General features: G+C 45.6%; 1 protein-coding gene across 3 annotated transcripts; it reads left to right on the plus strand.

Annotated features, from left to right (window-relative positions):
* Positions 1 to 673: 673 nt before the first annotated feature.
* Positions 674 to 25319, plus strand: TMEM175 (transmembrane protein 175). 3 transcript variants are annotated; one of them, XM_054986830.1, is made up of 11 exons: positions 674 to 1074; positions 3560 to 3598; positions 4657 to 4754; positions 8794 to 8845; positions 12092 to 12127; positions 15237 to 15320; positions 17818 to 17982; positions 20435 to 20513; positions 22404 to 22533; positions 23205 to 23493; positions 23719 to 25319. In XM_054986830.1, the coding sequence occupies exons 1-11, from the start codon at positions 913 to 915 to the stop codon at positions 23869 to 23871; spliced, it is 1287 nt and encodes a 428-aa protein (XP_054842805.1). In that variant the 5' UTR covers positions 674 to 912; the 3' UTR covers positions 23872 to 25319. The 3 variants fall into 3 exon arrangements, with proteins under 3 accessions (XP_054842805.1, XP_054842806.1, XP_054842803.1); XM_054986831.1 differs by having other exon boundaries at positions 23205 to 23591; positions 23719 to 23839; XM_054986828.1 differs by having other exon boundaries at positions 23205 to 25319.
* Positions 25320 to 26147: the final 828 nt, after the last annotated feature.

Below are 26147 nucleotides of genomic sequence, written 5' to 3' on the forward strand. Positions count from 1 at the left end.
GTACCCTATGGTGTTGTTTATTGAAATGTCCGTGATATTAGCTGTGCTAATCTCACTCCATGTAATCCACCTTGAGTTTCAGTGAGACAGGCAGACTAGGAAGGAAAGGAGGGAGGGAGGTCCAGATTGCAGAAATTTATTTATCCTATGGCATTGTTCATTGAAATGTCCTTGATGTTGTCTACTAATCACACACTATGTAATCTGCCTTGAGTCTCGTTGAGAAAGGCAGACTATAAATGACAGCAATAAATACAAATAAAATAAAGAGGGCCAGAGAGACCCCAGTTCGAATCCCTGCTTGCCATGAAGCTCAAATGAGGAAGGGAGGCTAAAGTGGTAAACTTGCCTCACGAACGGATTAGAAAGAAAGAAAAAAAGGAAGGAAGGAAGTCCGGAGTGCAGAAATTTGAATAAACTTGCATTTTTGCACTTATTTAGTTATTTATTTAGCATTATCTATTGAAATGTCTTTGATATTGACTGAACTAATCTCAGTGTGATCTGCCTTGAGTCTCAGGGGGCAAGGTGGACTATAAATGGCATACATACATACTAAAGAAAGCAAGATCAGGCGGGCAGAAATGTGAGTAAACGTGCATTTATTTATCCTATGGCACTGTTTATTGAAATGCCGTGGACCCATTCAGGAGAACGACGGTACTAACCTCACACCTCGTAACCCGCCTTGAGCCTCAGCGAGACAGGCGGACTATACACGGCAGCAATAACACCAGCGCCTCTCCCCGCTGGGCTGCTTTCCCCGAGGCCTTCATCCCGTCGCCGGGGAAGCCCCTTCCCGCCCTCCGAAGCGGGGCGGGCTCGCCGGGGCCGGAGGCGAGGCTTGGGCGGCCACTCCTCCTCAGCCTGGCCGGGTCGGCGCGGCGCCTCTCGGCTCATGCCCGTCCGAAGATGGCCGAAGCCGGCGAGGCCGCGGCTGGCCCCTCGCCGCCGCCGCCGCCCCTGCTCCTCGGCCGGGCCCGGGCGCTGGGCGAGCTGGGCGGCGGCACTCAGGCCTCGCAGCGGCTCCTGGCCTATAGCGACGCGCTGCTCTCCATCATCGCCACCGTCATGGTGAGTGGGCCGCGCCCGAGCGGGGCTGCTGCCTCTCAGCCTAGTGGAGGGGCGGGCGCGCAGGCAGCCATTCAACTGGTTTTTCGAGACTCCGAGGGGGAAAGTGGCTTTTTGACTGGGGGGGAGGGGCTCAGTCGCTAAACTTTTCCTGCCATGCAGCTGCCCTGCGTTGCCAGCCTCCAGGTGGTGGCTGGAGATCTCCCAGAACTACAACTGATCTCCAGGCAACGGGGTCCAGTTGCCCTGGAGAAAATGGCTGCTTGGAAAGAGGGCTCGATGGCATTATATGGCAGCTGAGGCCCCTTCCCAAACCCTGCCCTCCCCAGGCTCCACCCCCCCAAATTTCCAGGAATTGGACCTAGCAACCGGCAATGACCAGAACCCTATTTTTAAAAATGTGGTGACCACAGCGCCTTTCTGAGCATACACAGAGTGCCCTTTCTTTGCCTCTAACCCTAGCGGCAGCAAAACAGGAGACGAGCAGCCCCTTCGAGACCAACATAATTTTAGTCCAGTGCAAACTTCATACTGCGCAGCAAAAATAAACAGGTGGTGGGATGATGATGATGATGTCATTTATAGTCCACCTTTCTCACTGAGACTCAAGGCAGATTACACAGTGTGAGATTAGTACACTCAGTATCAAGGACATTTCCATCAACGATGCCATAGGATAAATAAATACAAGTTTACAAAGACAGCATTAGCAAGAATCCAATACAGAGTTGAAGAAATGCTGAAACAGAGCATAAGCAATTCTGGGACTAACATTAGACCACATGAAGCGCAGGTAGCTCATAGGAGCGCATATTTAAAGCAACAGATAGTACGCAAGGCAACAGAGTGGTGAAATCTGTGGTCCCTAACTTTCAAGACTTGACATTTTATTCCAGGGTAAACTTTCATGGACAAGAACTCCTTCAGATGCAGGCTCTAGTTTGTGAAAACTAGAATAAAATACTGGAATAAAGAAGTGTATAGTTTTAAATTTTTGCTGCTGTTGGATATGGTTTTAAATTATATTTTGTACTTGTATTATTAATTTTATACTATATTTGTTGTTATTGTAGTCTTAACAATGTTGTAACCTGCCCTGAGTCCATTTGTGGGGAGGGCGGGTTAGAAATTTAATTAATTAAATTAAAATTAATATGCTGCTAGATTCCTGTTTATTTTTGTAGCAGTAGATAAACACGTCAGCCCTGCCCTAGCTGCAGTGCCGCCCTTGAATGTTAAAGCTTTTAGGCTAAAGAGATATGGCCCCAGACCCCCCCCCCCCTTCCCATTCTGAAGAAATTAAACATTACATACTGACAAGACTGATAAGTTACCAGCTCCGTACCAGGCAGCTGCAGATATTAAGCTTGGCTGTTTATGTCATGGCACATCATAACATTTGTTGAACTCGGCATTCATTAGTTTGGTGCTGCATTTACACTAACCTAAAAAAATGAGGAGCCCTGCTTCATTCGCAAACGTAATTTCACTTTATTTCTTTTGGTATTACAGTGTATGCCACCCGCGGCCATAGTTTTGACTGTACCTTCCTTGGGACATCGGCCTGTTACTTTCGCGTGTGGTACTCTGCCAGAAAATTGTGCCTTTTCAGACCATTTTGTATCCTGCCCTTCTTGCAGCGTGGCATGCCTTGGGATGGTTATTCCACTACATCCATACAACAGCCCTGTAAAGTAAATTAGGCTGCAAGAGCTTAACTGGCCAGAGGTTGTTCAGGGGACATTAAGGTAATTTAGGGTTGCCATCTTCCAGGTGGTAGCTGGAGATCTCCTGGAATTGTAACTGATCTCCAGATGACAGAGATCAGTTCCCCTGGAGAAAATGGCTGCTTTGAAGGGTCGACTCTACGGCATTATACCCCACTGAGGCCCCTCCCCAAACCCCGCCCTCTCCAGGCTTCACCCCCAAAATCTCCAGGAATTTCCTTACCTGGACCTGGCAACCCTAAGGTGAATGGGGACTTAAACCTAAGGCCACCTTGCTCCAAGTCTAGAACTTTATTCTGGCTCTCTGTCCGTGGGGTTGATTGTAATTTAGCACAGGTTGGCTAAAGCATGTTGAAAATAGCATTATGAATTTGTGTGTGCATCCTTAGGAACTTTTCAGATGTCTTTCACTTGACTCAAACATTCTTTTTCTTCTCTCCAGTGTTGTGGATGAGGCAGCTGGTAGTGGGAAAACTAGCAATTTTAGAAATGTTGGTTGTTACACCACAGTTTTGAAGAACTCTAGAACTGTAATTTAAAGGAGATAAATGTCGAAGATCTGTCTTGCTAATGTAGCTGCCTGTAACCTTAAACTGGAATAATTTGTAATCTCTAATGAATTTTTGTGCTAGTTCTTAAAAATCAAATTGTTTAAATCAAATATTTTTGTACATCCCATTCTGAAGTACCATTCTGTCTTTGCACTTCCAATGCAAGAAAAACTGTGTATATCATTTGATTGTATGACTCTTCTGTTGCAGATTTTGCCAGTGGCTCATACAAAAATACATCCTGATCAGGTACTGTGTGTTTTGTATTGATTGTATATTCAGTTTAATACCTTCGTACTTTGAAACTGTAATATGTTGTTCCAGTACAGGGGGTGGGGGGTGGGTGGGGAGTGTCATGTAGCAGCAATGATCACAACAAGACATTAAAATATCCCGTTCAAATTTAGGACCAGCTTCTTGTTTAAGCCAAGGATGACAAGATCCTCAAGTCATGTCATTTCCTTAACCGTATTTTTTTGTTTTCTCCTGCTGCCTGTCTTCTTCTCTTGAGAAGTAATCTCTTTGGACTTCGTTTGGGGACATACTTTCATCCTGTATTTGGGAGAGGGAGCCAACAGTTCTTTACTTGGAGAGTGGCCCTCTCTGGCCAAACTGCTTGGCACCACATTGTCTTTCCCCTTTTTTCAAATACTCTGTTCATCGCTGTGGTCTCCAGTACAAGCTACCGAGCTAGAATTAACAAATGTATCAGATGGTCATTGCTCCACTCACTGAAGAACGACTTTTGAGCTGTTGCATAGGATCCCCAGAGCCCTTGTTAACAGGGAAAACTGAGCTAGCAGAGCACTTTTCATCATATCTGGGGCACTGAAGACCTAAAGATGATATACATATTTGAGAACAGCTCCTCAGAAGATACACAGCTTGTAGCTGCATATTCCGTGAAGCGCAGTAGAGAGGCCAAATTAAACATTTTGCCGCGGTTGTTCCAGGGTTTTATCTACAACCCTAAAGATTAAGGCTGTGGTTCAGAAATAAGACTAAAACGTCGAGGGAGACCCATAGCTTTGAAAAGGCTAACAGATTTATTGTTGCAATTGCTTTGTGGCTGTGTGTGTGAGAGAGAGAGAGCACTGCCCCTAGTTTATATGCCCAGAAAAACTAGAGGGGAGAATGTATTGATGGAATGGATATATTTATAGATGGAAAACCTCCCATTTATGGACATGGTTTTGCACTGCACTTTTGCTTTCTGCTCAAAAGCAATTGCACAGTCTTAAGTTTCAATAATATCTTCTGTGATAAATGGCATGCATTTATTTGACAACTGCTGTGCTTTGTTTCAGAAACTCAATGAAAGCGTTCAGCAGCTCCTAGCCACCAAAATTGCTGTTTATCTGATGACATTTTTAATAGTGACAGTGGCTTGGGCGGCTCACGTCAGGTATGCAACTAGGAATGCACAAGCAGGGGGTCCGCCAAGACTTGTGGGTCATCTCATTGTCCTCTCCCCCATTGTTTCCTCTTTCCCTGAAAGCTCCCATAGATGCTCCGCTTTTCTTGCTTCCTTCCCTCCTTCTCCATTCTAGTTGGCCTACTAAGTATTTGCCTCGCCCCGGCTTCGGCTTCCCCTCCTTCCCTCCCCATGGCAGCCTCTACCTGGGAAAACTACGGCCCAGTTGTGCACTGCAGACTGCCAGGCCAGGCCCAGTTGTGCAGTTGGGAACCTTCAACTTGCAGGAGACACCTCAGTTTCTCCTGGATTCCCTCCCCACACGATTTCCTCTTTTCCTTCTGGCAACCACCATGTTCCCGCCTCTTCCTGCTTCCTCCTCTTTTCCTTCCAACCTACCATCTGCCCCCCATCCTATGTGTCTGCATTATGTGCCATCAAGTTGCCTCCGACCTATGGCGGCCCTATGAATGAAAGGCCTCCAAAACATCCTATCGTTAACAGATGGTTCAAAATTTAAGTGCAAATGATCATAAGAATTTAAGCTGGCTTGTGGAATCAGACTAAAGGTTTCATGCAGTTCTCTTTCCCACAAAGGTGAGCGAGCTGTTTCAGGGAAGCCCACAGGCAGGGCATCAAAGGAACATTATTGTTTACAACCAAAGAATTGTTATTCAGTACTGTATTGCCTCTTGGACAGAAGGTACTAGCTAACAGTACTGAACAGACCTATCCTGTATGTCAAATCCTTTTTATAAGCCCTCTGAACCAGGGGCCATCATGTCATCTTGTAGCAGTAGATTGCCACGGTGTGGAGAAGTAATAATAATAATAATAATAATAATAATAATAATAATAATAAACAATATTGGATTTATATACCGCCCTTCAGGACAACTTAACACCCACTCAGTGTGTTGTTTCTTCATGAGAATCACTCTGTGAGGTGGGTGCGGCTGAGAGAGTTCTGAAAGAGCTGTGACTGACCCAAGGTCACCCAGCTGGCTTCAAGCGGAGAAGTAAGGACTCAAACTGGGTTCTCCAGATTAGAGTCCTGCCGCTCTTAACCGCTACACCAAACTGGCTCTCATTCTTCTGTTTGTCCTGAATCTATTTCCTTTGAATATTTTTATCCTTCCTTTCCTCCAAGGAGCTCAGGAGGGCATACAGCGCTCGCCAATCCACCGTTTTATCCTCACATCAACCCTGTGAGGTGGGTTATGCTGGGAGAGTAGCTCCTCCAGAGTCACCCATTGAGTTTCATGATAGAGAAGGGATTTGAATCTGGCTCTTCCAAGTTCAGCTCTCTCATCAATACACCATTTGCTGCCAATCAGTGAATATTTTTACTGGCTCATAGCCAAGCCTGAATGGAGAGTCAGTTGTCAAAAGCTGAAGCAGAATTGCACTGTGGCTAGGCCACTCTGTCCTGGCAAATGGAACGGGAAATTGCTCATTAAGCTGACACTGTAATGGGAAGAAGAGTGTTGCCACCAGTCATTAAAGTTTTCTGCCGCAGGATGCACAGCTGAATAGACAAGCCTATTTTAAATGGAAAAGTAGCTTGCCTGTTCGGCCATGTGAGTGGCTGAAGAGACCTCTTCCAAAGCCCGTCCAGCTGTGTGTGTGATTCTCCCCTTTTCTCCTTGCACGCGTATAGATTTGTTAAGATTGCAGACGAGCCTAGGATACTGGCTATTTTGTGCATGTAGGCATTCGTGCTGCTTAGTAATGAGGCTGACACACACACACACACACACACACACAGAGAGAGAGAGAGAGAGAGAGAGTTAAGAATAGGCGTAATTCAGTTCTCGACAGTGGCCACCATTTCTGGGGTGGGGTGGGGAGGGAATGCTGTCTCAAGCGAGAGCTACTAAAGTTAAATACAGGCGAGAAAGAAATGGATTGAGAATACCTTAAAATGTTGGTGATCAGGGGTCCATATATATTGGTTTGGTTTATCAGTCAGACACCCAGGGCTCATTTTGAGGGGAAAAGCACAGGAGCGCAGTTCCGGCAGTTCCCCATAGAGGTCACATGTCAGGTGGCCCCGCCCACCTGACAGCCATTTTGGGCCTGTTTTGGCCTGGATTGGGGCTGAAACGGCCCAGATCGGGCCTCTTGACGGGTGTTGGATCACTCTCCCGCTCATCAGTGGCCTGATCCTGACCATTTTGGGCCCCTTTTCAGCCATTTTCAGCCCCCTTTTGCCCTTTTGGGCCCAATTTCGGCCCTGAATGGCCAGGATTGGGTCCAAAACAGCCAGGATGGGTGATGTCAGGGGGTGTGGCATATGCAAATCAGTTATACTAATAACACACTTCCGATGATGTCAAGAGATGTGGCATATGCTAATAAGTTATGCTAATGAGTTCCTCCAGCTCTTTTTCTACGAAATGACCCCTGCAGACACCAACTCCTCCCTTCTGCTCTCTGGCAGGCACAGAAGGCTTGGGTGGAAAGTGAGGTTAATTCTGATGTGTGCTGGGGTTTAGAGAAGGCATGGAGCAAGGAGAGACACCTGCTATTTCTTACCTAAGCAATTTGTTGGCAAGTGCAGGGAGCTGATGAAGAAACGAGCATCTCTCACTGACATAGGAACGTTGATAAACAGCAGCAGAGAGTCATCCTGTTTCTTGCTGTGGTTCCAATGCAGGAGATGGTGGAGGGGGGCTGGATAAAATAAGTGCTTTCCGTGGGAGGTAGAGACTCACTGGGCTCAGTGATATTCGTCAAGTCTTCCTCTGTTGCCGGAAACAAGTTTTCACACAAGCACAGTTCCCTTCACCCACTCAGTCTACCCCTTTAAAGCCATTATGCTGCCACTGCCTTCCCATGTGCCCCACCCTGTCTCGGAGCAGCTGCTGCCTTCCACCCAGCAGCTCTTGTCTGACCTTCATTGGCCTCCGCTGCTGCTGCCTCTTCGTTGCACTCAGCTTGTCCCAGGTGTAGGTCAAGCAATTACTTGTGGGAGGAGATGTTCACCAGGATCCTTAAAAAGCCAGCAAGCAGATTTGTGGGCACATGCTGGTGATATTTGCCTGGATATTCTGGTTCTCACCAGTGCCATTTTCAAGAGGGTGGCTTCTGAATTTCGGTTGTTATTTGCTTATCTATTGCACTCCCATGGCAGGGTATAGAAAAATTGGCAGCCAGAGGTTGTTAACAGCAGCAGCAGCCGCCGCCGCCGCCACCCTTATATACCTCTCATCTAGATAGATGAGTGCCTCACTCAGAGTGGTGAAGAAGTCAGTGTTGTTGTTTTCCCTACAATAATAACTGGGGAGCTGGGGCCGAGATGAGTGGCTGACCCAAGGCCACCTACTAAGCTCATGGCAGTAGTGGGATTCAAACCAGTAGAGTGCTGATTTGCAGCCGAACCACTTAACCACTGTGCTACAGCAGGTTGGGAGGAGAACTGGATTGAAACTGAGTCTCTGTGTCATATATGCCATCCTGCATATCTGCCATGTACGTATTCTGTGTTATGTGCTGATCCTCTGAGGGCCTGGGAAGTTTCTTATTGATGCTAAGCCAGTGGGTTATTTTGCAAGTATTTACTTTCTCTTTCCCTGCCGCTTCGAGCAAGTGTCCTTGAATGCCGGCTGCAGCCGGCTCGAGATGTATCCTTCTTGGGAACTGAGATTATTTCATTCTTTGCTCTGTCTAGCCTAAACCTATTTTCTCCCCTTCAACCCCCCTGGCTCCTTCGTGCCAGAACTTTAACCGTCACTGTCCTGAGGGTGGGAACCTTCCCTATAACTAACACTACCAATCTCCGTTACGTCACTTTTTGAACTTGATGGATCTCTAATAAAGTTACTTCAACCAATACACCTGTGTGTTTGCTGTGGAGGACTTGGGGGATCTACATGCCAGGGACTGACACTCTGTATAGTCAATCCCAGCTGTGGTTCTTAAAGCCTACATGTTTGTAAGATATGTCTGTCTGTCTGTTAGAGTTCCTATGTTTCTTGTATCACAGAGGATCAGCAATGGCGCGTGTGCTCTCTCTTTCTCTTTGCAGACTTTTCCAAGTGATTGAACTCATAGATGATGTCCTTGCACTTTTAAATTTGGTAAGTGTGACTGTTAGGAGATTTCTGTGCTGCCTCCTCAGAGTCCTGCTAGAAGTGGTTTACAATTAAAATAATAAATTATCGATATAAAAACGACAAGCCATTAAAATAAGCCCATGGACATAAACAACACGTCGCTCTTTATTAAACATGCCTCAGCTCAGAAGCAGACCATTAAAGAGGCTGGAAAGATAAAGCCCCTATTAAAAGCCTGGGTAAAAAAAGATAAGGGCCGTCTTCACACTTGAAGGACCATGTCCTCCTGGATTCTTCAACCCACCAGCTGAGATCTGCCCCTCAAGCCTTGCTCTCTCTGCCCCCACCTTCCAAGGCGAGGTGGTTGGGGAGTAGAGACAGGGCTTTTTTTGTGGTGGCACCTCACTTTTGGAATACCCTCTGTTATGACCTGTACTTTCTTTGGGGTAGACTTTTCTTTTAATCTTCCCCTTACACCCTCTGGGTAGTTTGCTGCCACCAGGAATATATTATTCCAAAATATTTTATTCAAATTTCCCCTTTGGTAACGTGTTTAAGCGTCAGGCTCCTTCGTGGTTCTGTGTGGCCCTGAGGATATGAATGGGATATAGCAAGGACAGCTACACTGGGATATAACAAAACAAAATAAATGTTTATTTTTCAAGAAGCGTATTGGTTTCATAAAAGTAGTTCTCGGTTCTTAAAGTTACTTCATTTACTCTCATTCACACAGCTGGCCTCTCTTTCCCTGACTGAGTGTCCTTTCACAAACATGCTCAGTTCAGGCTCCACACAGGTTATATTTCTCTCATAAACACTTCAGCATATTCAGGCAGCAACACAGCTAGCCTGCTTTCCTCTGACTGCCACTTTTCTCTCTACTCTCGGTCTCAAACTGCATTCGCTCCGCCCACCCTCTCAGTCATCAACCAATCATATCACTCATCCATCTCCACCCCCCCACTCTTCACCTATCTCATCAAGCATTTAAAGATACATGCACACATTTACTTGGAATCATTACACCCTCCCCCTTGAGGACTGACTGGTGCTTACCTTACCGGTTTTTAGGCACTAGGCCTAAGCTTGGTCGTTTTCACACGTCTTACCTGCCGCCGGAACATCATGCAAAACACCCGGGAGACAGCGTCTTCTTGCGTGAAATTGCTCCAGGAAGACGCAATTTCACGCAAAACTCGTGGATTACAGCATCTTCCTGGTGCGATTTCACACAAGAAGACGCTGTCTCCCGGGTGTTTTGCATGATGTTCCGGCGGCAGGTAAGACGTGTGAAAACGACCAAGCTTAGGCCTAGTGCCTAAAAGACACGTAAACACCAGTCAGTCCTCAAGGGGGAGGGTATTCCAGAAGTGAGGTGCCACCACAAAAAAAGCCCTGTCTCTACTCCCCAACCACCTCGCCTTGGAAGGTGGGGGCAGAGGGGCAAGGTTTGAGGGGCAGATCTTAGCTGGTGGGTTGAAGAATCCAGGAGGACATGGTCCTTCAAGTGTCTTGGCCCCAAATGGCTAAATAACATTAAACTTGACTAATAACATTAAGCTTAACTAAGTGCATGCATGCATTTTGCATTTTCTCCTCAGAATGGCTTAGAACATTGCTGTCCCCTCTTACATGTTCAGTGTTTGTTCCATCATTTATTCAGTTTAAAATGTAAAAGAGATGAACATTTTAAAACTATTAAGATATTAATCCCATAATTGATCGAGCCAATGCCCAGTGCGCACTAAAGCAGCCCTGCAGAAAGTTCTCCAGTATAGTGAAATGAATGGGGGCTGCACAGGAACGCGTTCATTTTAGTGGGGCTTGCGTAAGAAAACTCCCTACTGGGTTAGGCCCAGTAACTGTTGTGGTCTAAGGCAAGAAATACGAAAATGATCTGAGGACGCCGTCCTATCCGTGAGTAACTGGAAGGCCAATTGACATCAATACGGCTGGTTCTGCCTAGGTTTGAGAAGAGCCTGAGGGCAAAAGAGTCCATCATTCAGTATAGTATTGTCATTTAAGGATTCCTTCTTACATTACCTCATGGCCGCTGTAGTACCATACAGGCAAAGTTCAGAGCCCTGGAATATCTTTGGCTTTTTCGCATACCCACCTTGTCTTTTCCCAAAACTGGAACAAACCTGATTTGGGAGAAACTGCAGTATAGACTTCTTCAGCAAGTTCTGGGGTCTAAGGCTTCACAATGCAAAAAGGAGCTACACTTCTTCACCGTGACACTAAAATGTAAAGAGGCCATTAGTTGAGAATCAGGTTAGAGTACTGGACAAGGTGGGGTTTTCCAACGTAGTGCTCATGGGCACCATGGTGTTGCACAAAAAAGTGCTCTTTCCCTTTGCCCCTTCCAATCTTCTGAGCAAAAGAGAGATGAGACAGACAAGGGCTGTTGTAACAGAGTATATTTGCAAATATAGGGTACCAGCTTACAAAATGAGCTTAGAATGTACCACCGAACAAAGGAGAACATGCTTCTTTTAAGGGCTCATGACATCATTTTGGAGAAACGAAACTCACATTCAAACAAAACGTGATCTCTTTACACCTATGGATAGGCTATTCTCCATTTCTCACTCTCGCGACAGCTTTATTCTTCACAGTAGTCACTCGTTACTTTCACACACACACACTCTTCCTCCAAAGAGGAGGGAGGGGAAACTTATAATTCTCCCTTTGTCTCTGCCTCTGCATCCCAAGAATGTTCAGTTATCTGTCCAAGGCCAGATTTTCTCTTCTCATGTGCAACCAGGGAGAAAGGGGGCGGGGGTGGCTAAAAGACAGAGACCAGTTACTTAAAACATAAAGAATCCATCCTAAGCTTCTTGCTAGCTTAATATCACAGCTATATGATTAATATAAATTTGCTAATCCCACAATGGCATCTGCCCTTACTTCTCTTTCCACAGCTGTAAAGCGAGGAGGGAGGTATTACATTTTCCTCCGATTCCTATAGCAGCTCTGCCTCCTGAGGCAGCCATTTTGAAATTGTGTTCACCACCCTTCCTCAAAATTCTAAAAATCAAAGAGGTTGGTTGAACCTCGGACTAGGATGAGTCTATGAGACTCGTGTTTTAACCACTATTCTGCCATATAAGCTTGCTGGGTGACAGAGGGTCAGTCACATACCCTCAGCCTAACCTACCTCATAGGGTTGCTGTGAGGATAAAATGAAAGAGTAGAGAATATAAGTTGTATTAAGATGCCTGGGAAGCGACTACTTTTCATCAGTTAAATCACTGTTTCCTCTCCTAGGCCTGCATGATGCTGATTACGTTTTTGCCATACACGGTAAGCAAGGATTCTGCATTTTTAAAAAATGTTTGATGTTTCTGCTTTGTTTATTTTCAACTGATGAGGACGGGATATTGGAAGAATTATAGGTAGAATTTTGAAAAGTGTAGAGGGAAAAGCCATGATGAATCCTAATACAAAAGCGAAAGTGAAAGTCCAGAAAAAGATGTAAAGCTGAATATCTCAAGGTTGGTTCCCACATCTTCCCGAATGTACTGATAAGACCTTTTAGCAAAGTGTAGCCAAGATCCAGTGAAGGAAGAAAGCTACACTACAGGAAGAAAGCTCATTCCCCCCCATGTACCAGTGCACTTCTGGGGATATCTAATAAAAATCTAATAAAGGCAAAAATAGCTGGCTGATTTGAAAATGAAAAATATGAATCGTTTAATATACATGTAATAATCTAACCACAGTTACTCAACATTTCATGACGTGCTAATGTCAGTTTAGTGCAGTGGTTTGGTGTAGTGGTTAAGAACAGCAGGACTCTAATCTGGAGAACAAGGTTTGATTCCCCACTCCTCCATCTGAAGCCAGCTGGGTGACTATAGGTCAGTCACAGCTCTCTCAGAGCTATCTCAGCCCCATCCGCCTCACAGGGTGATTGTTGTGAAGATAATACCAATCGATGGTTGTTGTGGGTTTTCCAGGCTGTATTGCCGTGGTCTTGGCATTGTAGTTCCTGACGTTTCGCCAGCAGCTGTGGCTGGCATCTTCAGAGGTGTAGCACCAAAAGACAGAGATCTCTCAGTGTCAGGAACTACAATGCCAAGACCACGTCAGGAACTACAATGCCAAGACCACGGCAATACAGCCCGGAAAACCCACAACAAACATCGTTCTCCGGCCGTGAAAGCCTTCAACAATACATAATACCAATCGCTCTGAGTGGCCATTAAGTTGTCCTGAAAGGCAGTATATAAATTGAATGTTGTTGTTGTTAATACCTCCCAATATCTCTCTGACATCACAAACTGAAATCCACTCGTCAATCTACGTAAAGGCTTGAGGTGCTGGGTGTCAGGCAGGCAAGCCAGGCTGCCTGCCATAATTGTGGATGTATATCTGCTGGGGGGAATGGGCTTTCTTCCTGTAGTGTGGCTTTCTTCCTTCACTGGATGTTGGCTACACTTTGCTAAAAGGTCTTATCAGTACATTTTGGAACATGTGGGAACCAACCTTGAGATACTCAGCTTTCCATCTTTTTCTGGACTTTCACTGACTTCAACTGACTTGTTTGAACTGGGGGGAGGGGACTGGGGGTATAACCTCTCGGGGAAGACTTTGCTTCAGCGTTCCAGGCAATCACTATGTACCAGTGCACTTCTAGGGATATCTAATAAAGACCTTTAACTCATACAACCGTGTTTGATGAAGTAGAGAGTCCGAAAGAATCCCCTAGCCGGGCCTGACACTAGGATGAAGTTACTGTCTCCTTGAAATGTTGAAGATTTCTTTGTTCTGTAATACTAAGCATACTCTAATAAATAGTGATGTTTTCACTTTTACACAGTGTGTAAAAAATCACGCAGCAGAGACTTGGAGCATGCTTTCTAATTTGTTCCCTACTTCATCCCATCCCAATATGCTATGCTTGTTCCCCACTCCTAGGGCAGGCAGTCCAGCCTTAGAACTAGAAAGTTTACTGTTCCAAGCCAAAAACTTTATGAAGTCAGTTAGACTAGTCCCAACAACCCCAGGGTAGCATTCAGAACACTGTTGGCTCGCATGTCTTAGCCTGAGTCTGTTGAAACTGTTCCTCTCGGTCAAATTAATATCGCCAAGAAGAGTAGGATGCTAAGGACCGTTTGATGTCTGGACGCCAGGAAGGGGGGAGGCCTGGGTTCGATGCCATTAGGAAGCGAGTTTTTTCCTCCTTCATCGCAGCATCGTGATGGTGCATTCTTGCACCTTCGAGGGTTCTTCAGTTTTCCCCTGATCTTTCCCAAACATGCTTTACTCTGAAGTATTGGGAAAGATCACAGTAAAACCTGCTGGCTGCCATATGAGTAGGAAAGTTCATATTTTTCCCGGTCCTGCCCATACAATAGCCACTTTTTCCACAGTGGCCATTTCCTCCCCCCCCCCCACTACTGGAAGACTGTTGTTGTTTTAATCAGTAACTGAATATCATTATATTGATAAAACATTATAACTATGAGGGTAACAGGTTCTCTGAAGTCTCACCTTTCATTTTAAAAGAAGTCTCTTGCTCTTTTGTTGTGGAGATATAAGGGGAAAGATATATAACCCCAACAAAAGGGCCTAGAGTCTTTAAAAAAAAAGGCTCAGAGTTCAGAGAACATGTTACATGTTTTGTTATAACTTTGTATAAATATATTTATATTCAATTACCATGGGCTTTTTTTAAAATGAAAAGGCCAGAGGACTGAGGCAGAGGAACTGTGGAGCACATAGCCACTGTGCTCTATTGGCAGCTACAGCAGCAACAGGGAAATTATACATGCCTGTCTTTGTATAGAAAACACCAGCGTTTCAGTAAAGTGCCGTTCTGTGTTGCATAATTCAAAGGTGTTGTGGTCCTAAGTTGTCCAAGTCAGGGGCCATCGTTTTGGGAGGGAAGGATTGTGGTTGTTGTGATCCGATTGAAACTTTTAACTTGAATTAAATTATTTGTTTTTAGCAGCTTGTGTTTGCCATCTGCTCAGGCTTGAAATTGTGCTCTGCTAGATAATATAAGGACATTTTCATTGATACTCAAATGGTGTTATATTAATGACCTGTGACGGCTTTTGAGCATAAAAGACTGTTTCAGAAACCACACTCCTCATCCCTTCGTTTCTTGCAAAATGCTGTACACAGGCATTTGCTTTGCTTATTATGGGATCACAGGAAAGTCAATGTTTTAAAAATCCCTTTTCTTTTTGAGTATATTGAGTATAGTATATTTGGATTTCAGAGCATTTCACTGTGTTTCAGACTTCACTTGTAAAGTTTAGAAGATTATTCCTTGGTCCAGCTGAAGATAAAAGGAAGGGGCAGCAAGCCAGTAAATGTGAACTTTTTCAAAAGTGGAGCATGAGTTTATTTTCCCTTTAATGGCTCGCAGAGAATGCAACTGTCCTCACCCTTTGCCTTGCAGTTCTCCTTAATGGCCTCCTTTCCAGATGTCCCATTTGGCATTTTCATGTTTAGTAGCTGTGCTGTTATAATCGGCATTGTTCAGGTACGGTCGCCTTTCTCTTCATTTCTATATTCACTTCACTTGCAACCCATCTTTCTCCCCAGCGGGGACTCTGAGGGCCGGACATCCTCCTCTCCCCCATTTTATCCTCATAACAACTTTGTGGAGTAGTTTAGGCTGAAAGTGTGTGGCTGGCCCAAGGCTGCCCAGAGAGCCTCCGTGGCAGAGGGGGGATTCAAAGCTGGGTCTTCCCGATCCCAGCCCAGCACTTTGGCTCACTACACCACACTGGCTCTGATTCCGTTGTTGTAATTCTGTCAGTCAGGCAGCAGTGGTGATTGAGGGCTGATGCACACTTTGCCTTTCTGATGACATCTCATTTGGTTCATAGAATAGAATCATAGAGTTGGAAGGGGCCATACAGACCATCTAGTCCAACCCCCTGCCCGGTTCAAGTCCCCCTCAACTTGCCTTGGAGTGCCAAGGGAAGAGCTCAGTTCTTTTGCACCAGCCGCCAGCGGAGGGAACGGGAGCAGCAGAGACCTAAGGAACTCACCTGTCATTGCCTTGCCCTGCATCCCCACAGGCAGGAGCTCAGAGCACGCGCCTTCCCTTGTTAGGAGAGTGACGTGTGAATTAGCCCTTTGATACTCCACTGCCTGTATCCACGTTCAGCGTATGTCCAGACAGCCTCTTCCCGGGCCCTCCATTCAGCACTTCTGGAAACAAACAAAACAGGTATTTCTGGGTTCGCAATACAACCTCTTTCATGGAGGCTGTACACACCATGCTGATCCAGCAGTCTCCGCTCTTTGTAGTGTGGACAAGTGAGAGCAGGTTAGGAAGCAATTTGGCATTGCAAGCGCAGGTGAATTATGTGTATTGTGTCTTTGCTTGCCTTTTCAAAACTGCTTTCTGGACACACCTTCGGGTAGGCATAGACCCTACAGCTTAGTTTGCCTCAGACATTACATTGCTGTACTTTGGAGGATTGCTTCAGTTATTTCTTCTTCATGCAACCACGTTATTTTCTATAGCATTCTTAACAGATAAAATCTCTTCATTGTGATGTAGTGGTTCGACAGTGTCCGGGAGTGGAGGACCCCTCTCCCCCCCCCCCCGCCCCCTGGACTTACCTCTGTGGCCCAGGAGAAGGCCAGGAGCGCCGAGGCCAAGCCGGGAGGAAGCAGCAACCCAGACACCTGGCGCCGAGGGCAAGAGGCCGGCCAAAGGAGGAGCAAGGAGGCAGAGGCCACCAGTCCTAGTAACGCTGCGGGCCACGGAGGCCGGGGAAGGCCGGCCCGCAGCAGCAAGAACCCCCCCCCCCCCCGGCCTGCCGCTAACGTTGCCACCCTGCCCGCTCTGCTGTCCCCGAGGCTGACAGGCCAGGAGCAGGGTGGAACGGAGGGAAATGGGCCAGCAGGGAGCCAAAGCCCCACGGAGTAGTTGGGTGTGTAGACAAACTGACGGTACAGAAAGAAGGAGCGGCTTGTCTCAGGGAGAAGTCCCAATGTGACAGAAGGTCTAGTCACACAGGGGCAGAGAGAGGGAAGTGGGTGCTGTGAACCCCCCTCCTCTCCTCCTTTTCTGAGGTCTACCCTGGGCCAGCGCTAGTCAGCGGGCAATCTGGGGGAGACGCCCCCTTCTGTTTCCGACAGCCGGGGAGCGGAGGCCCACAGACAGGCAGACGAGGATCTGAGAGACGCGGGTTCAGATCTCCACCCTGCCCTGGAAGCTCATTGGGTGACCCTGGGCCAGTCATGCAATCTCTGCCTAACAACTCACAGGGTTGTTGTGTGGATAAAATAGAGAAGGGAAGAATGGCTTGTTTATTAACGGCTGTGTTTTTTTATATTGTTGTTTTTCATTGTAAGCTGCCTCAAAAAGGACTCTGAAGAGGCAATGGAGAAATATTCTGAATAAATAAATGTTGTAAGTCGCTTTAGGTCCCGTTGGCAAGGAAAGCTGTGTATAAATGCAGTAAATTTTACACATATATGTGCATGTATAGCTTTTGGTTTATTATGCTTCATAGCATGTTATACTTCAAGAAACCATTTGATTCATATCAATTAAACTTTGAAATCTGTTCCTTCCCACTGGCAACAGCCATTACCTGCCTGCCAGGGTGATAAAAAACGCTTAAGTAATAGAGGTCCCCCCCTCACCCAGTTAATATTTGTCAATGGTTTCAACTACTGTTACCTGCGGCTCTAGTTTAACCAGGATTTTATAGGAGGGGGTGCACACAATCTTGATCTCTTAGTTGTGTCCAAGAGTCCCAAATCTTATATCTGCACAGACCAAGAAGCAGTCTAATTATCCCCACATCCCCATGGAAGAAAGGCGACGGAAATTGTTGCTGACCATAACCACACACAGCCCGGGGCTTTGCTGATCTGGTTCTCTGCAGCTGACGCAGCAGGCCCCATCTTGTCTACATTTTATAATTGCTTCCTGGATGTTAGAGCAGGGAAGCATCACTGTTTTGTTGGGATGACTTTTAAGGTATTGTACTGATACGTTTTCTCCACTACAGGCCGTCATTGTCATGTATGGGTTCCATCACCCATATCTACTTAATCACCAAATTCAAGTGTCTGAAGACCAAGCGTTTTATAAGTATCATATCTTGAAGATTATACTACGAGGACCAACACTTAGCTTTTTTGCTGCCATCTTCTCATTCTTCTTTGTCCCGATGGTAAGTTAAATTCGGAATCCCAAACTGGGTCCAACTAAAAGGGCTGACACATGCCTTGAAACATTAAACCACACTGCTGGATACAAGCTACACTCTGTGGGTTGGATCCTGTCAAAAGATCCACATGTTCTTGGAAGGGGACGGTTCCCCCTTCCTGCAGCAGCCTTCCAATTCCTCCCTCATATTCTTCTGGGGGTTTCTCATGCCCCAGGAATGGCATTTGTGGGGGCTGCTTCAGGAGGGGGAAGTTGAGCTGCTGTGCATGGAATTTGCCACTGAGGTGTAGTGGTTAAGAGCGGCAGGACTCTAATCTGGAGAGCCAGGTTTGATTCCCCACTCCTCCGGTTGATGCCAGCTGGGTGACCTTGGGTCAGAGTTACAGCTCTCTCTCAGCCCCACCCAACTCACAGGGTGATTGTTGTGGGGATAATAATAACACACTCTGTAAACCACTCTGAGTGGGTGTTAGGTAGTCCTGAAGGGTGGTATGTAAATCAAATGTTGTTGTTGTTGTTTTTTCCCAATACTTGGTCAGCAACATTATTCAAAGAGTAATTCTGGGATACAGGATTTTGTATTTTATTTATTTAAAAGAGTTTCTGCTTCTTCTGTACATGAAGATGCTGCCTATGGTACCATAGTTTCTTGACTATCCTGGGACTGACTAGATGTGGAGGAGGGTATCCTAGGGTACATCGCTATTGCCAGAAACCAAATACATTGATCCTCTTTCCATTTAGCTGGACATTGCTACACAAACCTTCGCTGCATGTGAATAGTCATTTGCTACCTGGGTTTTGTAAATAATCAGTAGTTCTGTTGAGTTAAGGTGCTAATATAAATTCAATTTGCAGGTCACATACCTGCAGTTTCTACTGTGCCTTATCAGATAGTTTCAGGCAGGTAGCCTTGTTGGTCCGCAGTATTATTCTGTAATAGACAGCCCTGCCTAGAGGCTCACATTACATAGACCTGTGCATTAATCTTGATTAACTGCAATATTTGCATATTTATTACCATACAGCATGAACTGAAAAATGTCATCTCTGGAACACAGTCTATTTTTAACAGCTGCATTTGTTGAATCAGTCATTTGGCTCTAGCTAACTAGACTTGTTAGGTTCTTTGCCAGCCAAGATACATAAGTAATATGACAAGATATTAATCCTGTTATATACCACAGACAGAATATCATAAAACTCTATCCAAACTCTGTCTACCTATCCAAAACTCTACCTATCCAAACTCGATCTAATTATCCAAAACTATCTACCTATCCAATGTATCATAGTAATAATACCATTTGATTTATATACTGCCCTTCAGGACAACTTAATGCCCACTCAGAGCTGTTTACAAAGTATGCTATTATTATCCCCACAACAAAACACCCTGTGAGGTGGGTGGGGCTGAGAGAGCTCCAGAGAACTGTGACTAGCCCAAGGTCACCCAGCTGGCTTCAAGTGGAGGAGTGGGGAATCAAACCCGGCTCTCCAGATTAGAGTCCCGCACTCTTAACCACTACACCAAACTGGCTCTCATCAGTGATCTACAGCCCATCCTAGAAAACGATGCCTCTCTCTCTCACAAGCCCTGGGTGGAAGACCTCTCCTTGTCTACAGACAGACCCCTGACCTTAAACGACTTCTCACTAACTACCATGAACCGGCTAATAAAGTCACCAACACAGGTACCAGACCCTGCAACAGACTTGGATGCCCACTCTGCCCACATATCTACCCAGGAAATGCAATTACAGGACTCGATGGCATCAACTACACTATCTCTGGCTCTTACAGCTGCTCATCCTCCAACATGATATATGCCCTCATGTGCCAACAATGCCCTTCTGCTCTGTACATAGGACAAACCAGCCAACCTCTGCGCAAAAGAATAAATAGACACAAATTTGACATTAAAAATGGCAATATCCAGAAACCATAGAACACTTCAATCTACCAGGACACTCCATCGAGGACTTAAAGGTCACCATAGTTCAACAGAAACATTTCAAAAACAAAATCCAATGGGAAACTGCTCAATTGGAATTCATATGTAAATTTGACTCAGTCAGACTTGGATTGAATAGAGACTATGAATGGTTATCTCATTACCAAAAGTAACTGCCTTTCAGGCATTCTATTCAGATTCTGCCATGGAAGTGAGGGGTCACACCCAGGTGGATTGTGCACTCCACCTCTTTCATGACTTTTTGTAACTGATGTACATTTACATGACCTTCACTCCCTGCACCCTCTCCCCACTCACCTCACCACCTATATATCTCTGGTCAGTTTCTTCATACCCTTCATGCATCTGATGAAGAGAACTGTGGTTCTTGAAAGCTTATGCTACAGTAAAGTTGGTTAGTCTTAAAGGTGCTACTGGACTCTTTACTACAAAACTCTATATAAGATTACTATGCACTAAACATGCTCTTATTTCGTTGCAGTCTTACGTGTTCCTAGGTCTCATTACATTTTTCCCACATATCCATCACCTAACCAAATGGTTTAAAAGCAAGGCTGTTGGTGAGTATGTCCAAAAGTAACCAGCAGTACTTCAGAGATTGAGGTGGAATGTGGATTTGGGACTTTCACCTTATGTGGGGGGGGGGGGCACTTTATGATTTCTCTCCTCTTCAGTGACGGCAAAATAGATTTTGAAAGAGCCATTGAACACAAAAATTCAGAATAAATGGATGTGTTTTTTCCCCTTCCTCGGTGCTAGGCAGTGCCCCTGACATAAGCCTGTCAGAAGAGTTATATCCTAAAATAAGGTGTGCAGATGTCTGGTCAGCATTCAACAGAAAATACGTGATTGAATGGCATTAGGCATGACCCATATCCTCTCTTGTAGTATGAGACTCCCATAAACTGTTTTACCAGCACAGGTTGTGTATCATTTTAGCTTACCTTGTGATCTCCCTTGTAATATTTTTTCTTTTATCCACCATGTAATGGTTCACTTGTTTTTAAGCCTTTTGAACGTTTTACTTTTGGTTTGGGGCCTTAAATTCAGCTTCTCCTTACTTTACCTTAAACTTATACCTCAAGAGGGTTCTGGTCCTATTACATGCTCCTTAGATTTTTACTCACACAGAGTTTTGGTATTCTCTACTTTACCTCAAATAGTTACCTCAAGAACACCTTCCCTTTTTGTGTTTGTGTGCCCTGTGTATTGCTGTCTCCCCGATTCCCATAGAAGTTTTTCACTGTCACCAAAGGCTTTCACCTTAAGTCTCCCTGTTGTAACTTGTAATATAGGAAGGCTTTGTTTTAGCTAGTAGCTTGACAGAATGGTCAATATGTGAGGGCAGTTGTGAGGTAAAAAAGGATCTTTTCTTAAACAAAAGTAGATTTTATTTGAAGGTACACATGCTTGATAGTTGCAGAGTTTTGTTAAACATATCGGTTTCAGAATAGTTCTTAGCTCGGTGGTTTAAATAGAGTTAGCTCTTCTTAAGGTATTTACGCAGATGCAGTTTCACAAAGTACTTTTCCACACAAGGCTTCCCTAACAGAACAGCTCACACAGGTTCATTCAGGCCTTTCCACACAGCTTGCCTGATTTAGTTAGATCATTCTCTCACTCAAGAGCTAAACTACTCGAGATGCCCGGCATGTGTTCTTCACGTGTCGGGTTCCCGCAGGTTTACCTGGGAAGTGTAGTCGGGCCCCACCCCTGAGCTCCTAGAGGAAAACCTGAGCTGAGTGGATTTTTGCAAGGGACCAAGTGTCTCTTGCAAAAATCTGCTTTGCTCGGGTTTTCCTCTGGGAGCTTGGGCGTGGGGGCCTGTGAGAGCAGCAGTGGCAGGGCCAGAAGGACGAGAGAGAGAGAGTCGGTGAAAGGAGCCCGAAGAGAGCTGAGCCCAAAGCTGACGGGCGGCTAGCAGGGGCAAAAGGAGCGGGTGAGGCTGCTGCCGCCACAGCTGCTGGGCTCAACCATCCCTTCCCACAGAGCTGCGAGCTTTCCCTTTTGCCAACAGCAAAGGTACCTGGTAAAACAACATAATGCCGTGGGGGCTGGGATTGAAAAACTGAAAGGAAGATCACCACATTATCTTTAAAAGAGGTGAACTCCTGAGGAGATCCGTTACATCACAGCTGAACTCTCTCTGCCCAAATGCCCTCTCGAGCAACTCTGTTTTGAGCACTCTGTGAAACAATGAACATGAGTAGGCCTTTCTAATGACCTCAGGTAGACACCTCTGTCATTTGAAAGCTGCCACAGAACGGCATGTATGCAGGGTGGCTCCTTCAGAAGACTTCGCTGTGATGAGCAAAGCGGTTGCAGTGCGGATCCAGTGCATACAAACGAAACAAACTGTAAATAAGCTAAAATGGTGTTTTCTTCCTTTTAAATGTCTGGAGCGGTATTATTGCCTCTATGGGTTCATTAAGCATACTTGTGGCTTGCAGGTGCAGAAGAGGAGGTCCCTTTGGAGTCGTTTACTTTTTATCTCAATGAACCTCTGAGCAAGGAAAGAGTAGAAGCCTTCACGGATGGAGTTTATGCTATTGTAGCAACCCTGTTAATTCTGGATATATGGTAAGTCTCTTCAGCAATCTTGTGGAAGTTCCATCCAACATTGCTCTTAACCCTTCATATTGGAATATTATGCTCTCTGTTTAAAAATCTCTCTCCTGTCTCTTGAGCAAGGATGAAAATTGTACAAGCCTATCCCTGTGGGAAATCTCTTCCTCACGCAATCAAAAGCTTTGCTTAGTGTTAGTAGCTCATAGTTGGAGCCACGTGTACTACATGCTGAATTTAAAGTTTGAACTGAGCACAATCTCATACCTAATATGTGCAGAGTCACGCCATTCTACGCTTGTAGACGTCAGAAGGACTTAGAAGGGTGTAATTCTGTTTAGGATTTCACTTAGCCTCCAACACGCGCTGCAGAAGAGGGAGGCCAAAGGCCATTATATCATAGCCTGAAACGTAATTTTTTCCTACTTCCACCTTAATTTTTTTAATCATCCAGTCTGATAAGAGTTCTGCAGAGATCAAAATCTTGCACTCTGTTCTGATATTTTGTTTAGTCCTAAAAGAATGATATTACCTGGGTTTTAGCTTTGCATTTTTTTAACATAAATAATATTCACAGGCATTTATTTATAAACATCAAAATGTTATGTAGAAATTCTCAGAGTATCATTTAAAAGTTAAGCTTGATGCCTGTCTCTGTAGCATAAAGATATTTTTTCCACCAACAGTGAAGATAATGTTCCTGATGCTAAAGAAGTTAAAGAGAAATACCACGGAAATCTCATCAGTGCTTTGAATGAATACGGTCCAAATTTCCTTGCCTACTTTGGCTCATTCGTAACTGTTGGCCTTCTCTGGTTTGTCCACCATTCACTGTTCCTTCACGTAACGAAAACGACTCGACTAATGGGTCTCCTTAATAACCTTTCCTTGGCTTTCATTGGAGGGCTCCCTCTTGCTTACCAGCTGACCAGTAATTTTGCAAAGAAGTCTCACAATGAAATAGAAGCCATCCAGGTCAGTTGTGTTACTATTTTTTTTGCTAGCATCTTCCAGTTCGGTATATGGGTTGCCGCTCTGTTCTACGAAAGAGAGACGTTGCATCCTTATGCCAGGTATGGTGGCAAAGAACATGCTTTTATGTTTGCCAAGCTCGCTCTCTACCCTTGTGTTTGCCTACTTGCCTTCTTCCTGACTTGTGTCCTCAGTGAATTGAGTGCCGATATCTTTCATCTCATGCAGATAATCGTCCCATTTGCCTTCCTTGTGTTGCGTATCTTTGTTAGAATAGCTTTGATGACAATCAAGCACGTAACATCCCTGTCCAGACGAAGGGACAACGTATTGGAAGAAGAAGAAGAAGCATGTTTGTCTCCTCCTGAAACATTGTCATAGGATCTTTGGTGTACTTTTATTGTGATAGCTGTGGAATTGCTACGCCTTGAGCATATCTGACTTCTTGGATCTAAGCCACAGCTGGATATATTTCGTTTATAACTTGAGTCCCTTTGCTCAAGCAATATAAATTCCTCCAGGGCAAGAAGCCCATCAGTGCAAACTCCCACAAATTGAAAGTCATCGCACCGGGGGTTTCTCTCTCTCCTCTCTTGTAGTCGGACGTGACTGGCCGTGGCTCAGTGGTGAGCTTTTTCATTTGCCTCCATTTTATGGAGCACTTCCCTGGACGCCTCAGGAAGGCCATGTTGATGGCAGAACTTTATAGAAGGGCTTTCAAGGCCTTGCAGCAGGGCGGCCGTGTGTGGAGGGCAAAGTGTGCTGTGCCCAGGGGCTTTTTTTCAGGGGGAATGCGGGGGAACGGAGTTCCGGAACCTCTTCAAAATGGTCACATGGCTGGTGGCCCCGCCCCCTGATCTCCAGGCAGAGGGGAGTTGAGATTGCCCTCCGTGGAGTTCCGGAACCTCTTCAAAATGGTCACATGGCCGGTGGCCCCACCCCCTGATCTCCAGACAGAGGGGAGTTGAGATTGCCCTCCGTGGAGTTCCGGAACCTCTTCAAAATGGTCACATGGCTGGTGGCCCCGCCCCCTGATCTCCAGACAGAGGGGAGTTGAGATTGCCCTCCGTGGAGTTCCGGAACCTCTTCAAAATGGTCACATGGCTGGTGGCCCCGCCCCCTGATCTCCAGACAGAGGGGAGTTGAGATTGCCCTCCGTGGAGTTCCGGAACCTCTTCAAAATGGTCACATGGCTGGTGGCCCCACCCCCTGATCTCCAGACAGAGGGGAGTTGAGATTGCCCTCCGTGGAGTTCCGGAACCTCTTCAAAATGGTCACATGGCTGGTGGCCCCGCCCCCTGATCTCCAGACAGAGGGGAGTTGAGATTGCCCTCCGTGGAGTTCCGGAACCTCTTGAAGATGGTCACATGGCTGGTGGCCCCGCCCCCTAATCTCCAGACAGAGGGGAGTTGAGATTGTCCTCTGCGCTGCTGAGCGGCGCGGAGGGCAATCTCAACTCCCCTCTGTCTGGAGATCAGGGGGCGGGGCCACCAGCCATGTGACCATTTTGAAGAGGGCAACCCACTGAGTTCCACCACCTCTTTTCCCAGGAAAAAAGCCCTGGCTGTGCCTAAAGTTTGATGCAACTTCCCCAGGAAGAGCTCAGCGTTCTGTATCTGAGAAAAACGTGGCAGAGAGAGACCCCTCTAAAAAAGCACTGCATCGTCTAGCTAACAAGGGTTCTGCGCTTTCCTGTTTATTGCACTTTACTATGGACATAAAATGGCATTGTGTTTTCAGTGGCTTATGATGCTACATGTATTACTGTACGGAGTAATTTGTTGGGGTAATGCACTATATTGTATATCAAAATTCACCCTCAAATCTGACAGATGCTTCTTTAATGCTGTTTTACATTTGTTGATTTTAAATAAGCGGAATATTTTTTGATTGAATGTAACCTTTTTAAAAATTAAATTGGGGGAAAAACCCACACTATCAAGAGTTGATCTTTTGTTTCCTTTCAACTTGTCTCCAGAACTAGAAGTTTTCACTTAAATATATAAATATATATATATTTATATATTTTATATATTTATAAACACACACACACACACAGGTTGTCAGGGCTTGTTTTCTGAAAAAAGGGGTGGTGGAACTCAGTGGTATGCACGTGATGACATCACTTCCAGGAAGTAACATCATCGTGCAGGGCGTGGCCGCCCCCTGGAGCGCTCCTGTGATTCGAGTCCACTCGCCTCCCTGCCCCAGGCCATTTTGCGCCCATTTCAGCCCAGTTTAGGCCAGAAGCAGCCCCACCCGGCAGCGGCCCATTCCAGGCTGATTCACGCTCGATCCTGGCCATTTCTGGGGCCCGAAATGGCCAGGAGCGGGGGGTACAGTTTTGAGAACTGCCAGCAGAAAAATAGCCCTGGAGGTTGTTCAGTTTTAGAGATTTGTCTATGAACAGAAGTGGAAATTAGGGAAATGGGCACCATTGCAGTACAAGGAGGCCGAACAGGCAATGAGAGTCTAGGCAGGGTTTAGAGGCAAATATGGACTCAAGAAGAGGTCAGGGCAGTTTACAAAGCAGAGGAAACAGAAGAATAGACCCAGCAGCTTCAAAAGTACACCCTTGAAATGGATTTAATTTTGCTTGTTCACTTGATTGGAAAAGTTAATTTTTAGTGCTCAGTTGCAGTTGATGGCTCAGCCGA

Source organism: Eublepharis macularius, chromosome 8, assembly GCF_028583425.1.
Source record: "Eublepharis macularius isolate TG4126 chromosome 8, MPM_Emac_v1.0, whole genome shotgun sequence".
Taxonomy (NCBI): Eukaryota; Metazoa; Chordata; class Lepidosauria; order Squamata; family Eublepharidae; genus Eublepharis; species Eublepharis macularius.

What these genes read in the sequence shown, in the direction of transcription:
- TMEM175 (XM_054986828.1), top strand. Translation starts at nt 913, where the DNA reads ATGGCCGAAGCCGGCGAGGCCGCGGCTGGCCCCTCGCCGCCGCCGCCG. An exon ending in TCCTTGCACTTTTAAATTTG is followed by an intron (nt 8,846 to 12,091) that starts GTAAGTGTGACT and finishes TTCCTCTCCTAG; the next exon opens with GCCTGCATGATGCTGATTAC. An exon ending in GTTTAAAAGCAAGGCTGTTG is followed by an intron (nt 20,514 to 22,403) that starts GTGAGTATGTCC and finishes TGTGGCTTGCAG; the next exon opens with GTGCAGAAGAGGAGGTCCCT.